The 20,852-nt window shown below is 38.1% G+C and overlaps 1 protein-coding gene, 1 long non-coding RNA gene and 1 other non-coding gene across 3 annotated transcripts in view; 1 reads left to right on the forward strand and 2 right to left on the reverse strand.

Moving 5' to 3' along the window:
* Nucleotides 1-6,146: 6,146 nt before the first annotated feature.
* Trnag-gcc (transfer RNA glycine (anticodon GCC)) lies at nt 6,147-6,217 on the reverse strand. The gene has a single exon. It is a non-coding gene; the product is annotated as a tRNA-Gly (tRNA).
* Nucleotides 6,218-8,506: 2,289 nt separating this feature from the next.
* The window catches only part of LOC134819152 (uncharacterized), a 77,466-nt gene continuing 65,120 nt past the window's right edge, over nt 8,507-20,852 (reverse strand). Inside the window, exons 2-6 of the mRNA XM_063828934.1 lie at nt 15,012-15,135; nt 14,090-14,161; nt 12,211-12,373; nt 10,782-11,001; nt 8,507-10,227 (exon numbers count right to left, since the gene is read on the reverse strand). Of these exons, the coding sequence (XP_063685004.1) occupies nt 10,041-10,227; nt 10,782-11,001; nt 12,211-12,373; nt 14,090-14,161; nt 15,012-15,134 (765 nt within the window). The 5' untranslated portion in view covers nt 15,135 and the 3' untranslated portion in view covers nt 8,507-10,040. The remainder of the gene's footprint in view (nt 10,228-10,781; nt 11,002-12,210; nt 12,374-14,089; nt 14,162-15,011; nt 15,136-20,852) is intronic.
* On the forward strand, nt 17,907-20,534 carry LOC134819155 (uncharacterized). Its single transcript, XR_010160732.1, has 2 exons — nt 17,907-17,988; nt 19,815-20,534. It is a non-coding gene; the product is annotated as an uncharacterized LOC134819155 (long non-coding RNA).

Consider the following 20,852-nt stretch of genomic DNA (forward strand, 5'->3'; position numbering starts at 1 on the left):
AGTTGTTATCTTCATTCGGCTACAAAACGTTTCCTATCAGAATAAGCAATAAAAACGTCCAAAGGAGGTCCCATCTGCGCGCGCCAGGGTGTAGAAGGGCTTACAAATTTATTCAAGTACAGGATACAAATTTGCGCCGTAGGATCAGGACAATTTCACTTTTGTAATTTACCTAGTTTTATATTGTCATACGTTGTATGACCCGCCGTGCACGAAGTGCGCGGCTCCCCCTGTATCGTCAGGACCATAGTGAAACGGCCGTGGGGGTCGCAACGTGATACAAGTTTTAAATTTCATTGTTTGCTTTTCTCGCGGATATGAGAGAAGAAAATAAATGAATGTGAGCAGAAGAAATGGTGCGCAAAGTAATTTTATAGTTTGTTTTATTTATTTAGATGATAATATAGATATTTTTATTTTGTATATCTATTTGCCCCAATTTGCGGCGCCTAACGCGCACAAGTAACAAGTGTGCGGCAAGTTTGCCGTAAAAATCGTTCTCGTAATGTAAAACAATTTGTTTTAGACTCGACTCAACGCAAAGTAAATGTACATCATGTTGTACTGGGCGGCGCTCAGACTATCATTCCGCCGAATCTCTATAATTATGAACATAGTCATAAATATAATAACCTGGGGTCCCCAGGTAAATTAGGTTGTAAAGCTAATTCAAAATATATGCGGTCGGTGTGGATCCACTTGTTATTTGTTATGTTAACAAATGTTACTCCATACTCGTCTAAATTTCTTCCAAGTAGCGCGCCGCTTTCCGTGGAGGCAGGTGCCATGCTACGAAATAGCGCGCGCCGGACTAGTCCATTAACAATGGACAATTTGTGCTTATACCTCTTGATCTGCGCGCATTAACAATAAACGTTTATTTCGCATACTTTTAAAGCGCACACTATGCAATATATCTCCACCGAAAGCACATTCAATTTGATATGTATGAAAGAGTTTTATAATATAACTAGAAAACCCGTGGTCACAGGGAGGAACTTAATAATATTCTTTGCACTTTGGCAGTCAGTTTTAATCGTGTCATTTCGCCGATCTGTCGCTGTGAAAAGCCTCATTGAGTGCGCGGCGCGGCACAGTAACGCATCGCACAACAAGCTTTTTACCTATAGTATAGGCTCTTACGGGCATTGTCTGCTCGATACGCTAGGGACCCCAGATACACCTTACTAGACGTATTTTTGACCGTAGAATCGATTTAAAGTGGTTTTAAGATGATTGGACTGACTTTTTTGGGGGTAAAATCGCAAAAACCGATTTTTGGGCAAAAAATAGGCCAAAAAACCATGTTTTTTGATATTTTGAACAAGTTAATTTTGTTGGCATGTCGGCAAAACTTGCATGGAGATAGCTAAAACACAGCCGCACAAGATGGTTTAAAAATTTGAAAAATCCCTCTATTTTTTTGGGGGTAAAAATCCAAAAAAGTGGTAAAAATTTTGACTTTTTTGCTTGAAGTTTGAATAATTTTTTGCAGTTGTATTAAATTTGACACACGCTGTAACCCCTTTTGAGCGCGCCGGCCGGCCGGCCGGCCGGCGTGCACGCTTCGCGTGCACGAGAGGTATACAACGTGTAGCAATATTAAATCAACCCAAAAATAGTCACATCGTGTTTGCCTAAATTTTTCCTTTCCGAGAAGTACCCACTTCATATACTTTATCGAAGTTTGAATATTGTCACTCCGCAAGCGTTTTTGCCAAATTTTCGACGCGCACTACGCGCAAAAGCATTTAGTTGTTATCAATTGACATCCGCGCGTTCATCATAAATTTCAAACAGCTATAACTCAGCGAGATTATGTCCGTTCTAGCTCATATTTTCACACCAAATAGAAAACAATGTAATCTTATTGCTGACAAAATATGAATATAATTACTTTATTTGCCTTAGAGTAATAGACTGTCAAAGTTTACAACGCGCATTGGTATAGCACGTGACTAATAAGGCCAAATTTATACTTCGTAACATATCATCGATTCTTAGACATCATACTATTGTGTCCAATTAGCGGTTAGGTCTCTAAACTCGTAGCAGAAAACACGTCTTTTTGCCCGTAAGAGCCTCTACTACTAATTTGCACTTGGGCGGTCGTACAAACATTGTACAAAGATAATTCTCGTTGATTTTGCATTATTATATTTATAACGTGTATCGATGATCGACGGCGGGGAATCGTTTAAGATCATTTTAGCATTTAAATACACCTCGACAAAGGTTACTCACGCATTATTGTGCTTTTTACGTATAAATAAGACAATAGCCTTTTTGAGCTTGGTATTTCTTTTTAAAAAATATTCCAATTGATTTATAATTACATAAATGCATGTATTGATTCTAATAGACAGTTTTTGGGTTTTTCCAAATAGTTTCTGATTATTCTGATTTGCGACAAATGATATTGCACTGTTAGGATAAACGACGTTTCAAAGTAACAACTTCTTATTCATGCTGACAAAATTGGTAAATATGTGAGAAAACTGTCTCATAAAATTTATTAATCAAAAATGGCTAAACGACAACAAATTGTTCAAATACTCGACTAAAATTAGAATCAAAATCTATATATATACAACACTACTCGATCTGCTATTCAATAAACTTAAAACATCCACTAAACAGCAAATACGTGATTGTGATCGTGTGATGGAATGACATGTACAGTGATAACAGATGATTTAAGATGTAAGTGATAACAGATGATAAGGTAAAAGATACAATACATGTGAGATGGTGTATACACAATGTGAGTGAAAATATAGTGAATGGTTACTGATTGTGAGCGAGCTAGATGTGAAAAAACATTAAAACTTACTACTGCTAGAAAACTTAAACTGTATGCAATAAAAAGGGAATGAAACTAAAATATCTAAAATTCTTCAGTACTAGCTATGATAAAACGTTTAATAGTATCCAGTTCTTCTCTCTTGTTAATTGTAGGGTTCAGATTAATAATAAACATCGCTTCAAAAATCTTTCTTCTGACAGTATTGGGTTCAATTCTTAAAATATCTACTTCTAAACTGGGATTTAACCCCTCATGACAGCTCGAATAATGTATGGCAAAAGCTTGACTAACATTAGAAGGGGTAGCAGGGTAGGTAGCGTATTGATTCTAAATATATTGCAAGCAATTTGATCTCGATTTATGAAGTTTAAAAGAAGTTAATGCAATGTACGTAATTTGTGGAGTGTGCTTTACTGCTTTCATATCAATTTCGGTGGAGATATATATTGCGCCTACTTTTAACTAATTCATAATTGCATTCTAAAGACATTAGCTGAGAAAAGTTTGACGGATGTTACTCGTCTAAATTTCTTCGAAGTAGCGCGCGCCGCTTTCTTCTCGAAATGGCCCGACGGCAAGTGCTACGAAGTAGCGCGCGCCGGGCCAGATCATTAACAATGGTCAAAGAAAAGCGAGCGTGCTAAATCACTTTACAGTTGATCTTCGAGATTGTTCTAAAAGGGCCCCCGACAGTTGAAACCAACTTCCATCGATGTATTTTCGGACGCTGATTCCGAATCACCTCCCATGACATAGGGTTAAAATGCTCCCCTGACGAGATATTGGCGAAAAAAAGTCTCGATCACGTGATATGACCGTATTATATAAAGCTAAGAAGTTAGTCTAATTTCTCGTTAGGGTTAGGGTTTCAGCATATGCTTTTGTTAAGGATTGGGTTAGGGTTAGGGTTGGGATCAGACTAGATGGTCAGAGTTTCGAAAAGTCGTTCAGGGCCAGCTAGAGAACGGGTCGAAAAAGTCACGTGACAGTCGAGTGTAGAATGATCAATCATCATCCTGAGAAAAGCATGTTGTATGTTGTATGTTGTATGTTGTATGTTGTATGTTGTATGTTGTATGTTGTATGTTGTATGTTGTATGTTGTATGTTGTATGTTGTATGTTGTATGTTGTATGTTGTATGTTGTATGTTGTATGTTGTATGTTGTATGTTGTATGTTGTATGTTGTATGTTGTATGTTGTATGTTGTATGTTGTATGTTGTATGTTGTATGTTGTATGTTGTATGTTGTATGTTCTATGTTCTATGTTCTATGTTCTATGTTCTATGTTCTATGTTCTATGTTCTATGTTCTATGTTCTATGTTGTATGTTGTATGTTGTATGTTGTATGTTGTATGTTGTATGTTGTATGTTGTATGTTGTATGTTGTATGTTGTATGTTGTATGTTGTATGTTATATGTTGTATGTTGTATGTTGTACGTTGTACGTTGTACGTTGTACGTTGTACGTTCTATGTTCTATGTTCTATGTTCTATGTTCTATGTTCTATGTTCTATGTTCTATGTTCTATGTTCTATGTTCTATGTTCTATGTTCTATGTTCTATGTTCTATGTTCTATGTTCTATGTTCTATTATCTTGGCGACGACCTCTCTCCATTTATATCATTTACACAATCGTCCTTGACTTCATTCTTCGATTAGCAATTAGCAACACCTTACACCAATAGGGCTTCACAATGGCTTCAAAGTTGGCACTAACAACAATCAATTTGAATTTCGCCAACGACATTACTGGGCGGCGCTCAGCCTTTCATTCCACCATATCTTCAATTTGTTTTCATGAACACAAAAGCCGGAGGTCCCCAGGTACAAGGTAACGACAACACAGCTACAATAACATAAACCCGCCACGCAAAGGGTTTATATAACAGATCATCCCGCGCTAGCGGGATGATCTGATAAACACATACGAGTGCGCGCAGCGCACGAGTTTTGTGTTAATATGTAATCCCGAAGCGCCAGCTGAGGGATTACATTTATTTAGCCCTGAGCGTGAAGTGTTTATGGATTATAATTATCTCCGGCGATTTCGACAAGGGATTGTCGAAAGCAGGAACACGATTGGAAAGCAGTTCATCAATCTGAATGTCAAACCGATCTGTCATAGTGGAGCAATAGCTTGAACGTTAGCAGGAACAAGAGCTGGAAGGAGAGCAAGCAAAACAATACTATTTTTAGGGCACGGACAAGGGTAGCTGGCTAGTCGCCAACTTCTCACGCCACGCGTTGGAGAAATTCCAAGAATTAGCTGCTTTGGCAACGTTCCCAGGAATTTGCGTGTAAAAGAAGTGGACGGTTACGATGTTTCATATCACGTGGTGCGCTTTCGTGTCACGTGGTATAGACTCGGCGTATGCTATTGGTGGCACGTGGTACGCACGTGACGCGCCCACGTGATCGCGCGTCTAACTGTTCTACTATTATCGAGTTCTAATCAGCAGTATCATTGATTATTGTAAGTCGGAGAATTGAATGATAAACATCAGTTACGACTAAAAAGCGGGCCGGGTTTATACAAATTTCCGGGGCGGGATGTTATCACCTTGAGATGTTTATCTAACAGCGGGCCGGGCTGAGTGATAATATGATCCCGCGTCGAAATCCCGGAGATATTTATAGTAACCGACAGCCGTCTATGCCAAAGCGTCTCTGACATCAATCAGACCAAATACATGTTACAAGACATTTGTTTATTTATTATTGTGTGTTGTGATAATAATAGTGATAACAAATATTTCTATTAATTTGCAGTAAAAAGTACCTACTCAACAGCTTCTTTATCTCAAACCCATCTTATGGCCTACTTTATCACAAGGACGACTTCACAAGCTAGTTTTCCTGACGTCCTACAAGAAGATACAGGATTGAAACTTGATCAGTTTCGTTTGCTCGTTTGTGATGGTGATAAATGAAAAAAAGCGCTGCGACGAAACTGGTTTCAGTCTATGAATGAATCGACCAAGGTGGACAGGAATTTTGTCTTTCTAATTTTGTTATTGTTAAATTTGTGGCGTAACACGATACGTCCGACAATTCGGTAATTTGTTGCTTCGATGGTGTGAATCGCTGATATGGGTGGGGTTTCAATACAGTAATCAATTTCATGTTGTGTTATAACTTATATTGTATGATGTAACTTTATTTCTAAAGTAATACACGACAACACAGCTACAGTAACCGACAGCCGTCTATGCCAAAGCGTCTCTGACATCAATCAGACCAAATGCATGTTACAAGACATTTGTTTATTTATTATTGTGTGTTGTGATAATAATAGTGATAACAAATAGTTCTATTAATTTGCAGTAAAAAGTACTGCGTCGGCCGGGAATCGAACCCGGGCCTCCCGCGTGGCAGGCGAGAATTGTACCACTCAACCACCGACGCTGTTCTACAACTTGTGAATATATTTTCCATTAATAGTATAAACTAATAATAAACTTACTCTGCTCTGCTCTATATCATCAATGAAGCATAATAAGATTAAACCAACAAGTCACCTAAGTATTACGTAATGAAAAGTGCTCGCCAATTGTCCTTTTTCTTTACAAATTCTCTAAGAATCTAAGTTTTAGAAATTCTTCAACGTTTGTTATTAAGCTTAAATCTTTAGAATCCAGGTAAGATATTAATGAGTTAAATAAATGGATTTCGACCTTTCCTATTCTAAAACTCATAAGCCAAAGCAAACCTTAAGGGTGACATCCAGAGTAATGTTCATTGGTTCGTAACACATATCGAAATAAGTCCAACTATTGAGTAGTTCAATTTGTCAAAGATTACAATGACATTTTTCCTTTACATTTTCGGTAAAAAGTACTGCGTTGAAGCTTGTCAAATCAGATGAGAGGGTCTTCGTGATCGGCAAACCTCAAGAAGAAGTGTACGACTTCAAATACCTTGGATCCTACATAACTTCAACTAGCACACATCAATATTTATGAACGGCCTTGCCTAAAAAGCATGCAGAGTCTGGATGGTATCTGGAATTCTAACATTTAGAGGAAGATCAAGACGAACATTTTCAAAACCGCAGTTGAATCCGTTCTTCTGTACGGCGCTGAAACGCAGACTCTTAATGCTTAAGAAGGCCACGACTATAAAACTAAAAGCACTGAACGGTGCTTTTACAAGAATGCTCAAATGGCCTTTGACATCTCTTGGAATCGGAAATTCCATACAATGTCCCACCGTAGACAGGTACCATAAAGACACGAAGACTTCATCTTCCAGAACAAGTCTACTAACTGGACTAACCTACTCAACAGCTTCTTTATCTCAAACCCATCTTATGGCCTACTTTATCACAAGGACGACTTCACAAGCTAGTTTTCCTGACGTCCTACAAGAAGATACAGGATTGAAACTTGATCAGTTTCGTTTGCTCGTTTGTGATGATGATAAATGAAAAAAAGCGCTGCGACGAAACTGGTTTCAGTCTATGAATGAATCGACCAAGGTGGACAGGAATTTTGTCTTTCTAATTTTGTTATTGTTAAATTTGTGGCGTAACACGATACGTCCGACAATTCGGTAATTTGTTGCTTCGATGGTGTGAATCGCTGATATGGGTGGGGTTTCAATACAGTAATCAATTTCATGTTGTGTTATAACTTATATTGTATGATGTAACTTTATTTCTAAAGTAATACACTTTTCTTTCAACTGCTGCAGTGATTTTTACTTTTAGCAAACCTTTTCAAGCAACAATCGATATATACTAAAAGTAAAAGACTCCAAATAATAATGAATGAAATTTGTAAATTAAGTACTATTTGTACTTACTCTTAGCAACACCATTTGTCTTAATTTACAGGCATTTCGTGGATGTGATTTACGTAGCAGAATTTATGGATATTATGGCCGTAATTTTCACGAAACTAAGTCTTGTATGCAAAAAATGTTGCGAATTCATTAGGAAGCCATATTTTGCTGTTAGCTTTTCTTTGCATTCCCCATCAGTCTATACAACAACAGATCATTGCAGGGGTGGGTCCTGTGTACAACAATTAGTAATGAGGAATGTTTGCACGTTGAGTAGCTGGAGCGCTCGAGAATTTATCGTCCCAGAAACAATTTCAATTATTTCAAGCTGACTAAATTTTCATTTATCTATGAAATCATCACACTTTAGGATTCGTTTTTTGCATTCAATGTAGCCTTTCATTGGTATAGTAATGCGGCATTATAGATTATGATATAACGTCATGATTATTTCCAGGATTAAATTCAAACGCCTACCAACAGATATTCCCATCTTATCCGTTCAAAGTGTTGCAATAATCTTGCTCTACCGTATAGTATGAATTACGAACTTGTCCGTAATTAGCACCTACATAAGAAGCTGAAACAAAGATTGCCACATCTCTGAAGATGTTATCGCCGTTGTCCTCACAAACATATAATTATAATTGTTCTTCTCCTGCCGACATAACAGACTTGATCTAAATTCTAACGTTCCTAAAACATCTGACTGTATTTTTGGCTTAATGATCTGTCATCCCGATTCAAATGATCCAAAATGTCGATTAGGAAAATGCTTGGTTGCGTTTCTGAAGCCAATCTGCAACTCTTGTCCTTTTATAACAGTGATCAGGTAACGCATTAAAGCAAAGGCGTTGAATTTTGCTGCTAATTGATCTTTGATGATATCAATAAAAACGTCAAAGATTCCAATTACATAAAAGGTTCAAACAAATTTAACATCAAAACTTCTCAATAAAAACGAATCGCTGACTCGATAAGATTGGTAAGCACTTTAGGACTGATATACAAGTCCAGCTAGGTGTCAATTTCGGCACCTGTTTTCAGTAATACTATTAGTCAACAGGGCGTGACTCTTATCAAAGAGACTTAATTGGGCCTCGATAACAGCTTTTATACAACACTTACTTGGCTGTTTCAGTGCTGTATTTCTGTTTGAGGCCCCGTTTTAAATCTCAGTTTCTATCGTAAGTTTGGCTATCGTAAGAAAGCCATCAAATACATAAAGGTTAGTAAAAAGTTAACTTAGCTTCAATAAAATCATTGAAAATGTGTTAAGGTGCCCAAACAATTAAACAAAATTAATCACATAATATCACGTAATTATGGGGGCGTTTCGTTAAAAATAGAAGGCATTTAGGGTTGGTGAGGTGGGTATGAATATATTGCTGCGTCCTTTCAGGGGGTGAAATGACAATGAAGTAGGCTGTGTTTGGGCACCCTTCTTAAATTAATAGTTTAACGTTTCCTTAAACAAGTTCACAACGTTCAACTCGTTAATCAAATCTACGTTCCAGCGCTCAACTTGAGAATCCGAGAAGTTCTCTTCAGCCGTTTATATCAAAATTAAACAAATATAAAGTGAAGAAACAAGCTTTAAGATTTCATTCCTGTCTCACTAAGACTATCCGATGGTGGATGTAACTTCTAAAATATATATACAACATAATTATGCAAAATTTCCCTTATGAAAATTAGTCAGTACCTCATCGGTCTTTATTCAAATGGTCTTAAAAATTGAAAGTTGAAACCCTTGCCTTCCAATTTAAATTCACCTAAGAAGAGGGCGACAATATCAATCCAAATTTGTATGTAGCGTTAGTGTTACTCAGTACTCAATCAAGTGAATGAATAAAATATTTATAAGATTTGAGGATCTGTTACACTTTAATAATCTTTCGATTGATTATTAATGCAAGTTTGAAGCTGAACTAAATTCCTCCGCTAATTTAAGAACCGATTGAAATTAAGACCTTTCAAATAATGGCCCATGAGGTACATCCGATTCATAGTGTATAACAAATGGCAGAATGGTCAGTTCATGCTTGCATGACGTAATGTAAATGAACAAAAATGTGCAAACTGTGACAATAATTAACGATCCATAGTAGTCCTATGAAACTGAACTACATTAGAAGTCTGATTTTCACACGATTATCCTAGATATAAATAAAAAGAGGCATATCATGTCCTGAATTCGGGGCTAGATTCTGAGAATTGGCTGCTATTCCTATACCCTAAGAGTTCTTTTATTCTTTACATTGGCTCTCACTCGTCTTCCGGAGCCTACGATCAGTCTTTACGTTCTTTACACGGTCGTCAGACTTAACAACTAACTGTTGTCAAACTCATAATAACATCGTCGTAACAAATCGTACCAACACTTCCGAGCAGTCAGCTGGGAGGGTAAAAGCCGTGTCGCGCCGCACGGTCACACGTGCACCGTTCAGCGCTTCAGGTTATCTATGACATAGTCGGCTAACAGTTTCTCAGGCACACATTCTGTGCGACTCTCGGCACAGAAATCAAAAACAAGGTTGTCGCAGTAGCGTACGCCGCACGGCTGTTGGATGCCGTTGTTGAAGCACATCTTACTGCCGCACGGTATTCGGGTTCCTGTGTTGTGACGGCATCTGCGGAGGATCAGGTCGTTACATTTTGAGGAAAGTCAGATAAATATAACGATCCATCTGAATTTTCAGTCCATCAATTTCTAAGTTTGCTGTTTTGGAATTCTATCAAGGTTGTGGTTTCTCAATTTTCGCAAATTAACCTCACAATTCGTGCGGAAAGGTAAGTTTTGCCACAGAAATTTAGTAACTTTTAAACATCTGGGCGGAATTCACGTCACGATCGACATACGATTTGTTACAGCTTAGGGGTCAACTACATTGAAACGTGTGTTTCTTGGACCACTGGTATTTTAAATTTTCAGGAAACAAGTTCTATTTTACGGGCGAAAAATGGCGTGATTTAGATGCTACAGCGAACGGTACATTAGAAACGTCTGGTCGGGGTCCCCATATGTCGAGCACATTTTTACCAATTTTCATTTCAAAATTCAAATAAACTTTACATCAATGTATTACAGTTACATTTAGGAAAGACCACAATATCTCCTGTGAGGCAAAAAACATAGAAAAAGAGAGCTAGAAAAAATTATTAGCACTTGGTAAATATATCTAACCTGCAAGGTCTCTCGTTGACTTGTTTGAGAAGCTTAGCGTCCATCACCTGGTGGTATTGCAGGTGTTTCTCATGCCATTCATGTAGCACACTGCACTGTGGAGTCCTCTTTGCAGGGCATCTCTTTGTCGACTTCTTCTTCCTCTTACTTCCTCCTCCTTGACGTCCTTTTCTCCTACGCTTCTTCTCAACTTTGGTCTCCACCAACCTCCTCATTCGATCTGAAGAAAGGAACACATTAAAATTGACAAAGCAAATTGATAGGCTTCTGAACTTGCATAGCCTCAAAATCTACGACGCAGTGATGTGCAGTACCTAGCACAGTCATTTATGTGTTGATCATCTGCTTTTCTGTGGATTTGTTGATTAACTCACCAAACTATTCTATCAAATTTAGTGAACTCTTATAATTAACTCATCTAAGTGATCTTCTCGTCACTTGTCATCTATCAAACTAAAAACATTACCGTTTTACGTTCAGTCTCGCCTTGAGCCATCAACAGCATACACTTATTGAAAGAAGTGACAGTGACATTGATGTGTAATTGAACCTATCAAAACAACTGGCAGTGACATATAGTGAACTTTTAATAGGCGTGGGTGTATTGGCTTTGACAGGTACTCTTTTTCTCACGATCCAGATAGTTGCACACGTGACGTGGTAGGACTTCTTTTTAAATTGTACCTTGAGAGTTATCGACAGAAAAGCCCCAACGTTTTTGTCCTATATATATAGTCATTCTTGTAACCTTAACATTGTTTAAAGCTCAACTCATAATGAGTCTTGTCAGTTTTCTTGGACATATTCCCAGACCTCTAAATGGGAGCTCTTCAAAGACCTTTAATTAACAGGGGCTTCCATCCTTCAATCTATGTTTTCATGATTCCTGCTGCGGTTTAATTTTTTGAAAGTGGGTCTTCCGAATGATTTTTACAGAACCTTATATGGCAAGGCTTGCATTAGGATATTTTTGTCGAAGAGAAACCTCTTGACCTACGTATGAGGTTTTCAGAAATGAAGTTTAAAACAACAAAATGTTGACCTTGCAAGTGACATTTCCCGATATAGCCCAAAAAACTTGAGATGAGATAGTTCGATATCCTAAAATTCCTAACCAAGTAAGGCTTTATTTTCCCTAGTGTGACACGGACTAGTCATCCTGAGTTTCATTTTATGCATTTCCTTGGACTCTCCATCAGTTTAAATCTGATGTTTGGTGTTCCGAGCATGTATCAAAAAATAATAATTATAGTGATTGGTCATTTTACCCCAACCATGCTAGTGCAGTTGAGGTTTTCGTGGAACGCGGAAAACCACGAAAACAGTCCCGGGTCTCCATGATTCTTAGAATCGAAGTGGCCCCACTATAACCATTAACCACACGCAATCAAGACAAATATTAAACAAGAAAATATGTGAGGTTACTGACCTATCCCATTGGTTACATATTCCCACTCTGTTTCTGAAGTAAGGAGGACTGAATCTTGACAGAGCTTGCCGAGGTGGCGGTCCACCAAGCTGAGTGTGGCAGTGTCTCTCTCCGCCACCGTTCCTAGACTAGCCCTCAGCTTGCGAAACTTTCTGGCGTCTGGCTGAAATGAAAACCACGTTATATTGTTGTATCGAATTGGTTCGAATTAATCTTATCAAGCGGAAGTTTTTCCGGGATCTTGGGGGACAAAATGTCCGTATGTTGCTCCGTGATATTAAAACGTCCTTAAATCGGGGGTTTTTTATTGAAAAGGAGGGCTGGTGCCATCAAAACTGTAGCAGAGATTTTGTAAATGTTCCAAGTGGAAAGTTTTAAAGTTTTTGCTGTCACCGTATCCTCTACGTACCGAGTTGTACCAACTAGACTCAACTATTTGACGCATTTACACCATTTGTTTAACTTCCTCGCATCTAGTCTCCGAAAAGTAGCACTTAGAAGAAATGCAGGAATTTTCTGATTTCGCTGCTATATGTCGTGACAATACACTTGAGAACGCATAGCACCCAAGAAACGTACCGTTGGGGGGAACTAAGGCCCTTAGACTTGCCGACTCTAAGTTCACCCGCTATCTTCCTTCATAAGGACTCCCACCAAAGCTTATTCTCTCCGTATCACTCCCCTTGCTTTCAACGCTTCAGCAACCATCTCTATCTGTTTCCCAAACTTCCTCCGCAAACTTCCTTAATTCACACCCAAATGGACACTATTGTTTAAACTTGACGCTAGCCTGAGAAGTACCATTTTGACACTAAACATTTTTTAGAAAAATGAGTCCTTGTGTGACTGACTACTTAACAGTACGATGTATTTGACAGATATCGACATAAAAATCAATATCGTGAAGCAGCAATCTTCTTAACGTTTTCAGAAGTCATAGAACATTGGATGAAAAGAAAATTTTGTTCGTGCTTTTCAATACTCAGCCAAGAACTATTTAACATTGCCTAATTCCCCTAAATTTGACAGCCAGACTAACGAATGGGTCATTGCAACCAAATGTTTCACTCTAACCATTGTTAGCCTCCACTGACTAATTTTCGAGGAAAGTACAGAGCACTACAAACTCTTCACTCCAGCTTTGCCACTACCTTCATAACTCTAGAAGTATATAGAAGCACTGGCCGTCAACACTGCCTTTTAAACCTAGTACTGTCAGCGGTTTGACAAGGTTGGCGACTTGGACAGGTCTCCCGGGCCCTCCTCCACCACCGTACGTACATCACGGTATACCACCCCTCTGGGGGACTGCAACAGACCTTACATCCACAAACTTAGCACTGCTTTGGCGGTTAACGCCTTAAAGGTCTTCTTGATCCAACCCCCGATTAGTCAGCTAATTGTCTGGAGGGAAGGTGACGGAGATGGGGGGTAAAAAGTGCAGAGAAGAAATTTCCGTGGACAGTTGCAGTCTTGGCAGGGGTTATTTGAAATTAGCAGCTGTGGAGATTCTAAGCTCATTTAGTGGATGTTATGTTGTTAGATAGTGGTCCTCCCGTAGCCGAGAGGGGGGACACCGCTCATGAGTACTGTGACGTGACTATTGACGCACTTGACAGTTCCATGGCCATGTGTCATGCCGCAGAGCAGAGAAACCGGTCGCCTAAGAGCCGCGATCGTATTAAAAACCCCGGCAAAGAAATCTCTCCCCCTGATCAATTGGTCCGAGACGGATATAGGGTAAGAAGGAAGCTATACTTATAGCAAGATATTCCGTAATGGGGGCAATGGGAATTCAGAACTGCCACCCTCTTTTGGTATTGGTGATGTTAAACTCATACTTGTTAAACAAATTGTTAAGAAAATACTTGGTCCTTACCGTTGCTCTAGTGTACACTTCTAGAAAACAGTACAGTGTCTCCGTGTCCTTCAGTGTCACATACATGTCACCCTGTAGGAACAAAACCTGTTAATATTTGTGTCTTTCTTTACTTAACTATGGATATAAATTTGTTGCAAAGATCAAAGTAATATGTTCGATAGTATTCAGTGTAATGTATTGAGTTTTAAATTAAACTCCCGGTTATGTAATGTAAAGGCCAGTAAAGTTATGTAAAGCTTTCTTGTAAGATTGCCATAACGCTTTCTCAACTTCGTGAAATACAAAATATCCATTGTATACTATGTGGAGTTGCAGAACTACATCTGCTCTGATTTACGTAAGATCCCCAATATCTTTAACATCATTTCCATCCGAGTGTTAAGACCATATAAAATTTTGTGTCCATGTCCAGCTCTCATCAGGGTTTTAAAGCCAGAGGGTGTTACTCCAAAACACAGATTTTTTGAGCCTTATCCTCCACATAAGTTAAATCGAACGAGCCAGGCTGTAATTCTAGGAAGTGTTCACTTCATCCTCACTTCATGATCAGAACGCAAAGACTGAACTCTGTGGAAGGTGTGAAAATGTTTCTGCCTCAGCACCTCCGGAGAAGTGTCCCATTGTTTGATAAGGTTTGGGAAACCATTTGCAGCAGAGTAACGAAATGTTGACACCTCTGCTCGACAGACTGTTGACATGTTTGGAGTACAGAGCCACTGTTTAACTTTGAGCTTCAACATGACAGCCTCGACTCGGCGGGAAAATTATCCCTGCATAAATCTAAATTCTACTGACATTTGACGGGAAATGTTCTTAATTAGCAAGTGACAGTAACTGTTATAAAATCAGATAGCATCACGAAAACATAGGGAGTCGAACCCCCATGATAGAACCCCCATGATTAGATTTTTGCACTTACCCCTTCGCTGAACCAATGAATTTTGGTGTGGTTCTCTTTGAACATCCCACTCCGTCTGGAGTCGTCATTTATCCAACAGAGAGTGACTTTAAGTAGGAACACCGTCAGTAGTAATACAAGCATCCTATCCGAGTAGAGGTTAGAGGTTAGAGGTTAAATGTTACAAATACTTTGTAGAATATTTGATAATACTTCTCATCAGCCACCAATAAAATAGTTGATAATGTTACAAATACTTCTCATCAGCCACCAATAAAATAGTTAATAATGTTACAAATACTTCTCATCAGCCACCAATAAAATAGTTGATAATGTTACAAATACTTCTCATCAGCCACCAATAAAATAGTTGATAATGTTACAAATACTTCTCATCAGCCACCAATAAAATAGTTGATAATGTTACAAATACTTCTCATCAGCCACCAATAAAATAGTTGATAATGTTACAAATACTTCTCATCAGCCACCAATAAAATAGTTAATAATGTTACAAATACTTCTCATCAACCACCAATAAAATAGTTAATAATGTTACAAATACTTCTCATCAGCCACCAATAAAATAGTTGATAATGTTACAAATACTTCTCATCAGCCACCAATAAAATAGTTGATAATGTTACAAATACTTCTCATCAGCCACCAATAAAATAGTTGATAATGTTACAAATACTTCTCATCAGCCACCAATAAAATAGTTAATAATGTTACAAATACTTCTCATCAGCCACCAATAAAATAGTTAATAATGTTACAAATACTTCTCATCAGCCACCAATAAAATAGTTAATAATGTTACAAATACTTCTCATCAGCCACCAATAAAATAGTTGATAATGTTACAAATACTTCTCATCAGCCACCAATAAAATAGTTGATAATGTTACAAATACTTCTCATCAGCCACCAATAAAATTGTTGATAATGTGACGAAAATTTAATAACCATTGGCTATAGGTGATTCATGACAGGGTTTAAAGTTTACTTTTAACAGTGAGACAGACAACGTTCAGTCAACAAGTTGTTAAAAAGGTCCACTTTAATCTCATTAGGGCACCGTTAACATATCCAACTAAGACACGTAGGAGTGGTAATAATCGGGTTATAGAATATTGGATCTTACAGAACAAAGGATTACAGTAGCGGAGATCAAATTAAAACTATTAACAGTGCGTCTCAAGCTAGAAATATACTTCAACCTCCGAAATAACGATTCGCCTATTGTCGTCAAAATGACGATTTCTATGATATTTGATCGACAAAAAACTTTATGGTTGACGAAACGAATTCCGATAAAATGTTCGTTCATGACTGAAAGTAATTTCTTAATTATTGACAGGACAATTCTTTTAAAACTATAACTGATATGATGAGAAAGTTGCGAATAATTACGAATAATTACAGTAATTATTATTATAACTTTAATCGATTTTTTACAACGTTGTGGGGACAAGTAACACTAACAGTGAAATTGCTATTGGATGAAAATTAAAATGTTTAAAACGCCTTGTACAACGTATCGCGAATCGGATTATAGGTTTTGATAAGATTACTTTGGACGATTTCTATTTTGAAACCTAATTTTCTGGTTAATGGAGATTATCCGCTGGGCATGGAGACAAATTGACACATTATATTGCATATTAATACTTCAATTTCCGAATATGGATTAAATTTTCTAGCCAATGATTTACGATTCTATTTGTCGATGCACAGAGTTTTGCATTAAAAAGGTTATAAACAGTTTATTGAACAAGCTGTATCACTAAAAAATACTTTATTTATTTAACGTTATTCAACATAAAACGATCTGTAAAATTAATTGGAGAAGTGAGAGATTTTCATTTATGAAGACGCAAAATATAACATTTTGTCCCAAATCAAACTGACAAAACTTTTGAGACAAAACTTTGACTGACTACTATAAACAGTTAAAAACAGAAAAAAATCTGCCAATAAGCTATTCTAACTTGATCAAGCTTAATACCTACCTTATTGTAGACAATAGGATAGGTATTAGGACTAAAGAATGTGTTGAAGGAAACTTTGAACCACACAAGTTACAAAATTTCAGACTACACCTTATCTATTAGACAATACCAAGGTAAGAAACCCTCAAGTTCAATCAACAAAATTGAAAAGAAATGATTGTTAAACATTTTAATGAAGGACCTGATGGATTTGAAACACAGCCGGTAGTTGGTGGTTATTACTCATATGATGGGTGGAAGTAGGATATTGATGTTGTGAACAGGGCGTGCTTGAAAGTGTTTCCAACTGGTAAATTAAGAAACGTTTTCTATGAAACTTCAGTAACAAGTACCTAACTCATTTTCTAATTACATAATATGGTATTGTAACAAATGTGTCAGCCTTTAAGAAGAAAACTACTTCCACTTCTAAGCAAATAAGACGTCCGACCAGCAAAATTAGTCCACAACAGGAATGAAACACCGGACATCGCCCGCTTGTAGACTCTAGAAAGTGTTCTCCTCACGACAACCCGTGCCCACCACTCCAATAAGTATACCAATTTCAGCTGAACTGCCACCCTATTCATCAGTCATGACGCACAACTGAGACAGCTTTACAACGAAACTTGGTCGATGCTTCACTTATAGTTGACAGATTTCAGATTTGCCGGTGAAGGTATGATAATTGAATAATTGGTGGAGGAATGCATGCGGAGTACTGCATGCCAGATATTCTTTTGAAAGGGATCGAAGGAATGACGTATAAATTCATAACGTAGGTGGAATTTTAAGCACAGTAGTTCAATAAAAAAAAAGTTGAAACATAGGTGAAAGTTTGCGCACAGCAGGTACAATAAACACGTATAGGTGTAAAGGCGAGTGTGGGGAAATAAGAAATTATTTAGTGGGCACTAGTTGCTCACACCCACCTTAGTAGCGTAGCTGATAGTTTAATCGTTTTACGGGATCGTGGTAGCTGGAAGACATATTGCTACAGGTAGGTTGGCAGTTTGTCCTTAGCCCATTGACTGCACCAGACGCTATGTTGCTCCATAAATCTGGATATTCTCTTGCCCCACCCAAGATATAATCCCCACAAGAACCGTTGCACTACTACATTTATTCCGATGTGATGAATCCAAACTATATCCTAGCTCGGGTCGTTTTCATATCAATCATCGTAAAAGAAGTTCAACAAAATTGGACCAGATAAATTTCTCACTGCAGGCCCTGGATTCTGGAAGCTATAAATCCCGGAATCTATAATAGCCTAGTCCGGGTTGATAGTACTTGTAACATCAACGATTGTAAAACAAAGTGCGGGGGTGAACTCACAAATCACAACGTTCACTGAGGTTTCTCACAGCTTCTGTCCTCTTTATACCGTTAGTACTGACAGTTACCCGGCCGGGTACCCACCAAGCACCGGTACTTAGCCTGCTGACAGGATACTGTAGTTTAATGCCCCACCCATACAGTTCCAGCTAGCCAGTCATCGAGATTGAAATGGCCGTGTAAATTTTATTGATTAATCGATTTTTTAAATTAGGAAGTCATGATCGGCCGCAAAAGGCTAAAACACAGTATTTCACGTTTAGATTTAATTTCAGTTGACAAATTTATCGCCCGTCCCTAATATATCATATCGTCCTGATACAATACTGGAACCACTTGGTTTATCTTTGAGAAAGAATTTTCCACTTAGGCATCAGCCTTTATATTTACGGACCTGAAAAGGGGATTACATCATAAACACGAACACAATGATAGTATAAATGGTATTTTATTATTGTGCAATGCTGCCCGCACATTAAACATCCTGATCTAACAGGGTTAGCCAGCTCAAAGTTCAGTCTATCCAACTCTTCAGACTTTAAAGTTGTATCATCATTTGGCAAGCACCAGTCTTTAGCCCTTATTTATCCCGATGACAGGAAATTGTAGTTTGATGCTCCGCCCATACTCAAATACCTAGTTATACTACGGCCACGACTGCTAAAAGCAAATAGATTCTGATGAAATTTAGGGGTCATGGCTTTTCGCGGCTGGCGTTTAGTGCTTAGGATTAAAAAGATAAGATGGCAGTCATGTACATTAATCAATTTCAAAAGATTTGAAAATAGCCAGTCGTGTAGGGCGGCAAATATACAGACTCTTTGCATCTCATTGCAGTATCCAGGCTAAGAATTGTTTTAAAATTCCATGGAATAGTTTTAAAATTGTTCCCACGACAAATATCGTATCAAACACATTTTAGTGAAGTGAACTCAAATTCAGGCAATTTCCAGTCAAGTGTTGAGCCTTCCAAGCACTGGTACCACTTGAATAATTCACTTTGCAAGAATTTGGAGGACATGCTGGCAACTTCACTTTTGTCATTCTTATTATGGTGACAAGAAGTAGACCACAAGAAAATTCTGTCATTGATGTACAGCCAAATCAAATTTCAAACCAAAGGGATCGTAGATTGACGTAGAAGTGAACCATAATGTCCGGAAGTTGTATGAAACCTTAACTATGTAAGTGACCGTCATCGCCGTCATCCTTCATATAACCCCACCAGACTCTACCCCCATATCTTAAGTAGAAAACATTTCCTGGTGGTATGGCCATCTAAGCAAGCATAACTGCACTTTCCCAATCCCCCAACTAGCTGACTCTTTTAATGGCCCCGTACTCCCAATAACCTTAGTATAAAGACTGCCAATTAGCATCCAATTATGTGCACAGCAGACAGCTGATTTGTTTATAAGTTTATAAGCTGCACTACTCCGTCATATCAATATCCCAAGTTTACCATTGCTAATTGTTCAGGTTGAGATTGCAGACATTGTTGAGCTCCGCCATGAAGACAGTCCTTTTGATAACCTTCCTTCTGATAGCGGCGTGTGGGAGAGTCATTAACTTGACTGAAGACGAATCAACGATCCTTAAAAATAATGAGGAGTGGTCCAGAAATGGGGCTATGGAAGACAGCGAAGATTGGTCCAGAAATGGTGCCATGGAAGACAACGAAGATTGGTCAAGAAATGGTGCCATGGAAGACAGCGAAGATTGGTCCAGAAATGGTGCCATGGAAGACAGCGAAGATTGGTCCAGAAATGGTGCCATGGAAGACAGCGAAGATTGGTCCAGAAATGGTGCGATGGAAGGCAGCGAAGATTGGTCAAGAAATGGTGCCATGAAAGACAACGTAGATTGGTCAAGAAATGGTGCCATGAAAGACAACGAAGATTGGTCCAGAAATGGTGCGATGGAAGACAGCGAAGATTGGTCAAGAAATGGTGCCATGAAAGACAACGAAGATTGGTCAAGAAATAATGCCATGGAAGACAGCGAAGATTGGTCAAGAAATGGTGCCATGAAAGACAAAGAAGATTGGTCAAGAAATGGTGCCATGAAAGACAGCGAAGATTGGTCCAGAAGTGGTGCTATGGAAGACAGCGAAGATTGGTCCAGAAATGGCGCATAAAGGATCATAGTAACGGTGCATCTTGGAGCCAAATCGCTGCATGTTCAGATTGATTCAATATAAGTTGTAGTTTTACATTTTTTAGTAAGATATTTGCACTGGATGCAATTTCTTTTAGCTATCGGCTCTCTTTTAGCTACCTGCTCTCAGACTATCTTGTTTTAAACTACTATACTCTATATCAGCACTGATATCTGTTAGCAAAATATTCGCGGAGATTTTATTTTCTTGGAGTTTTTCCCACTTGCAACCTTGATTATAATGACAGTGAATTAGGTTTCGCGAGATAGCTGTAACACGGAATTGTAATTTTAAATGATGTTGTATTTTTTTCTTGCATTGCAAATGATTGTTCGATTGTTTCCTTCTACTGCCTTCCTAAATTAATATAAA

This window comes from Bolinopsis microptera, chromosome 8 (genome assembly GCF_026151205.1).
Source record: "Bolinopsis microptera isolate Bmic1 chromosome 8, MBARI_Bmic_1.0, whole genome shotgun sequence".
NCBI lineage: Eukaryota > Metazoa > Ctenophora > Tentaculata > Lobata > Bolinopsidae > Bolinopsis > Bolinopsis microptera.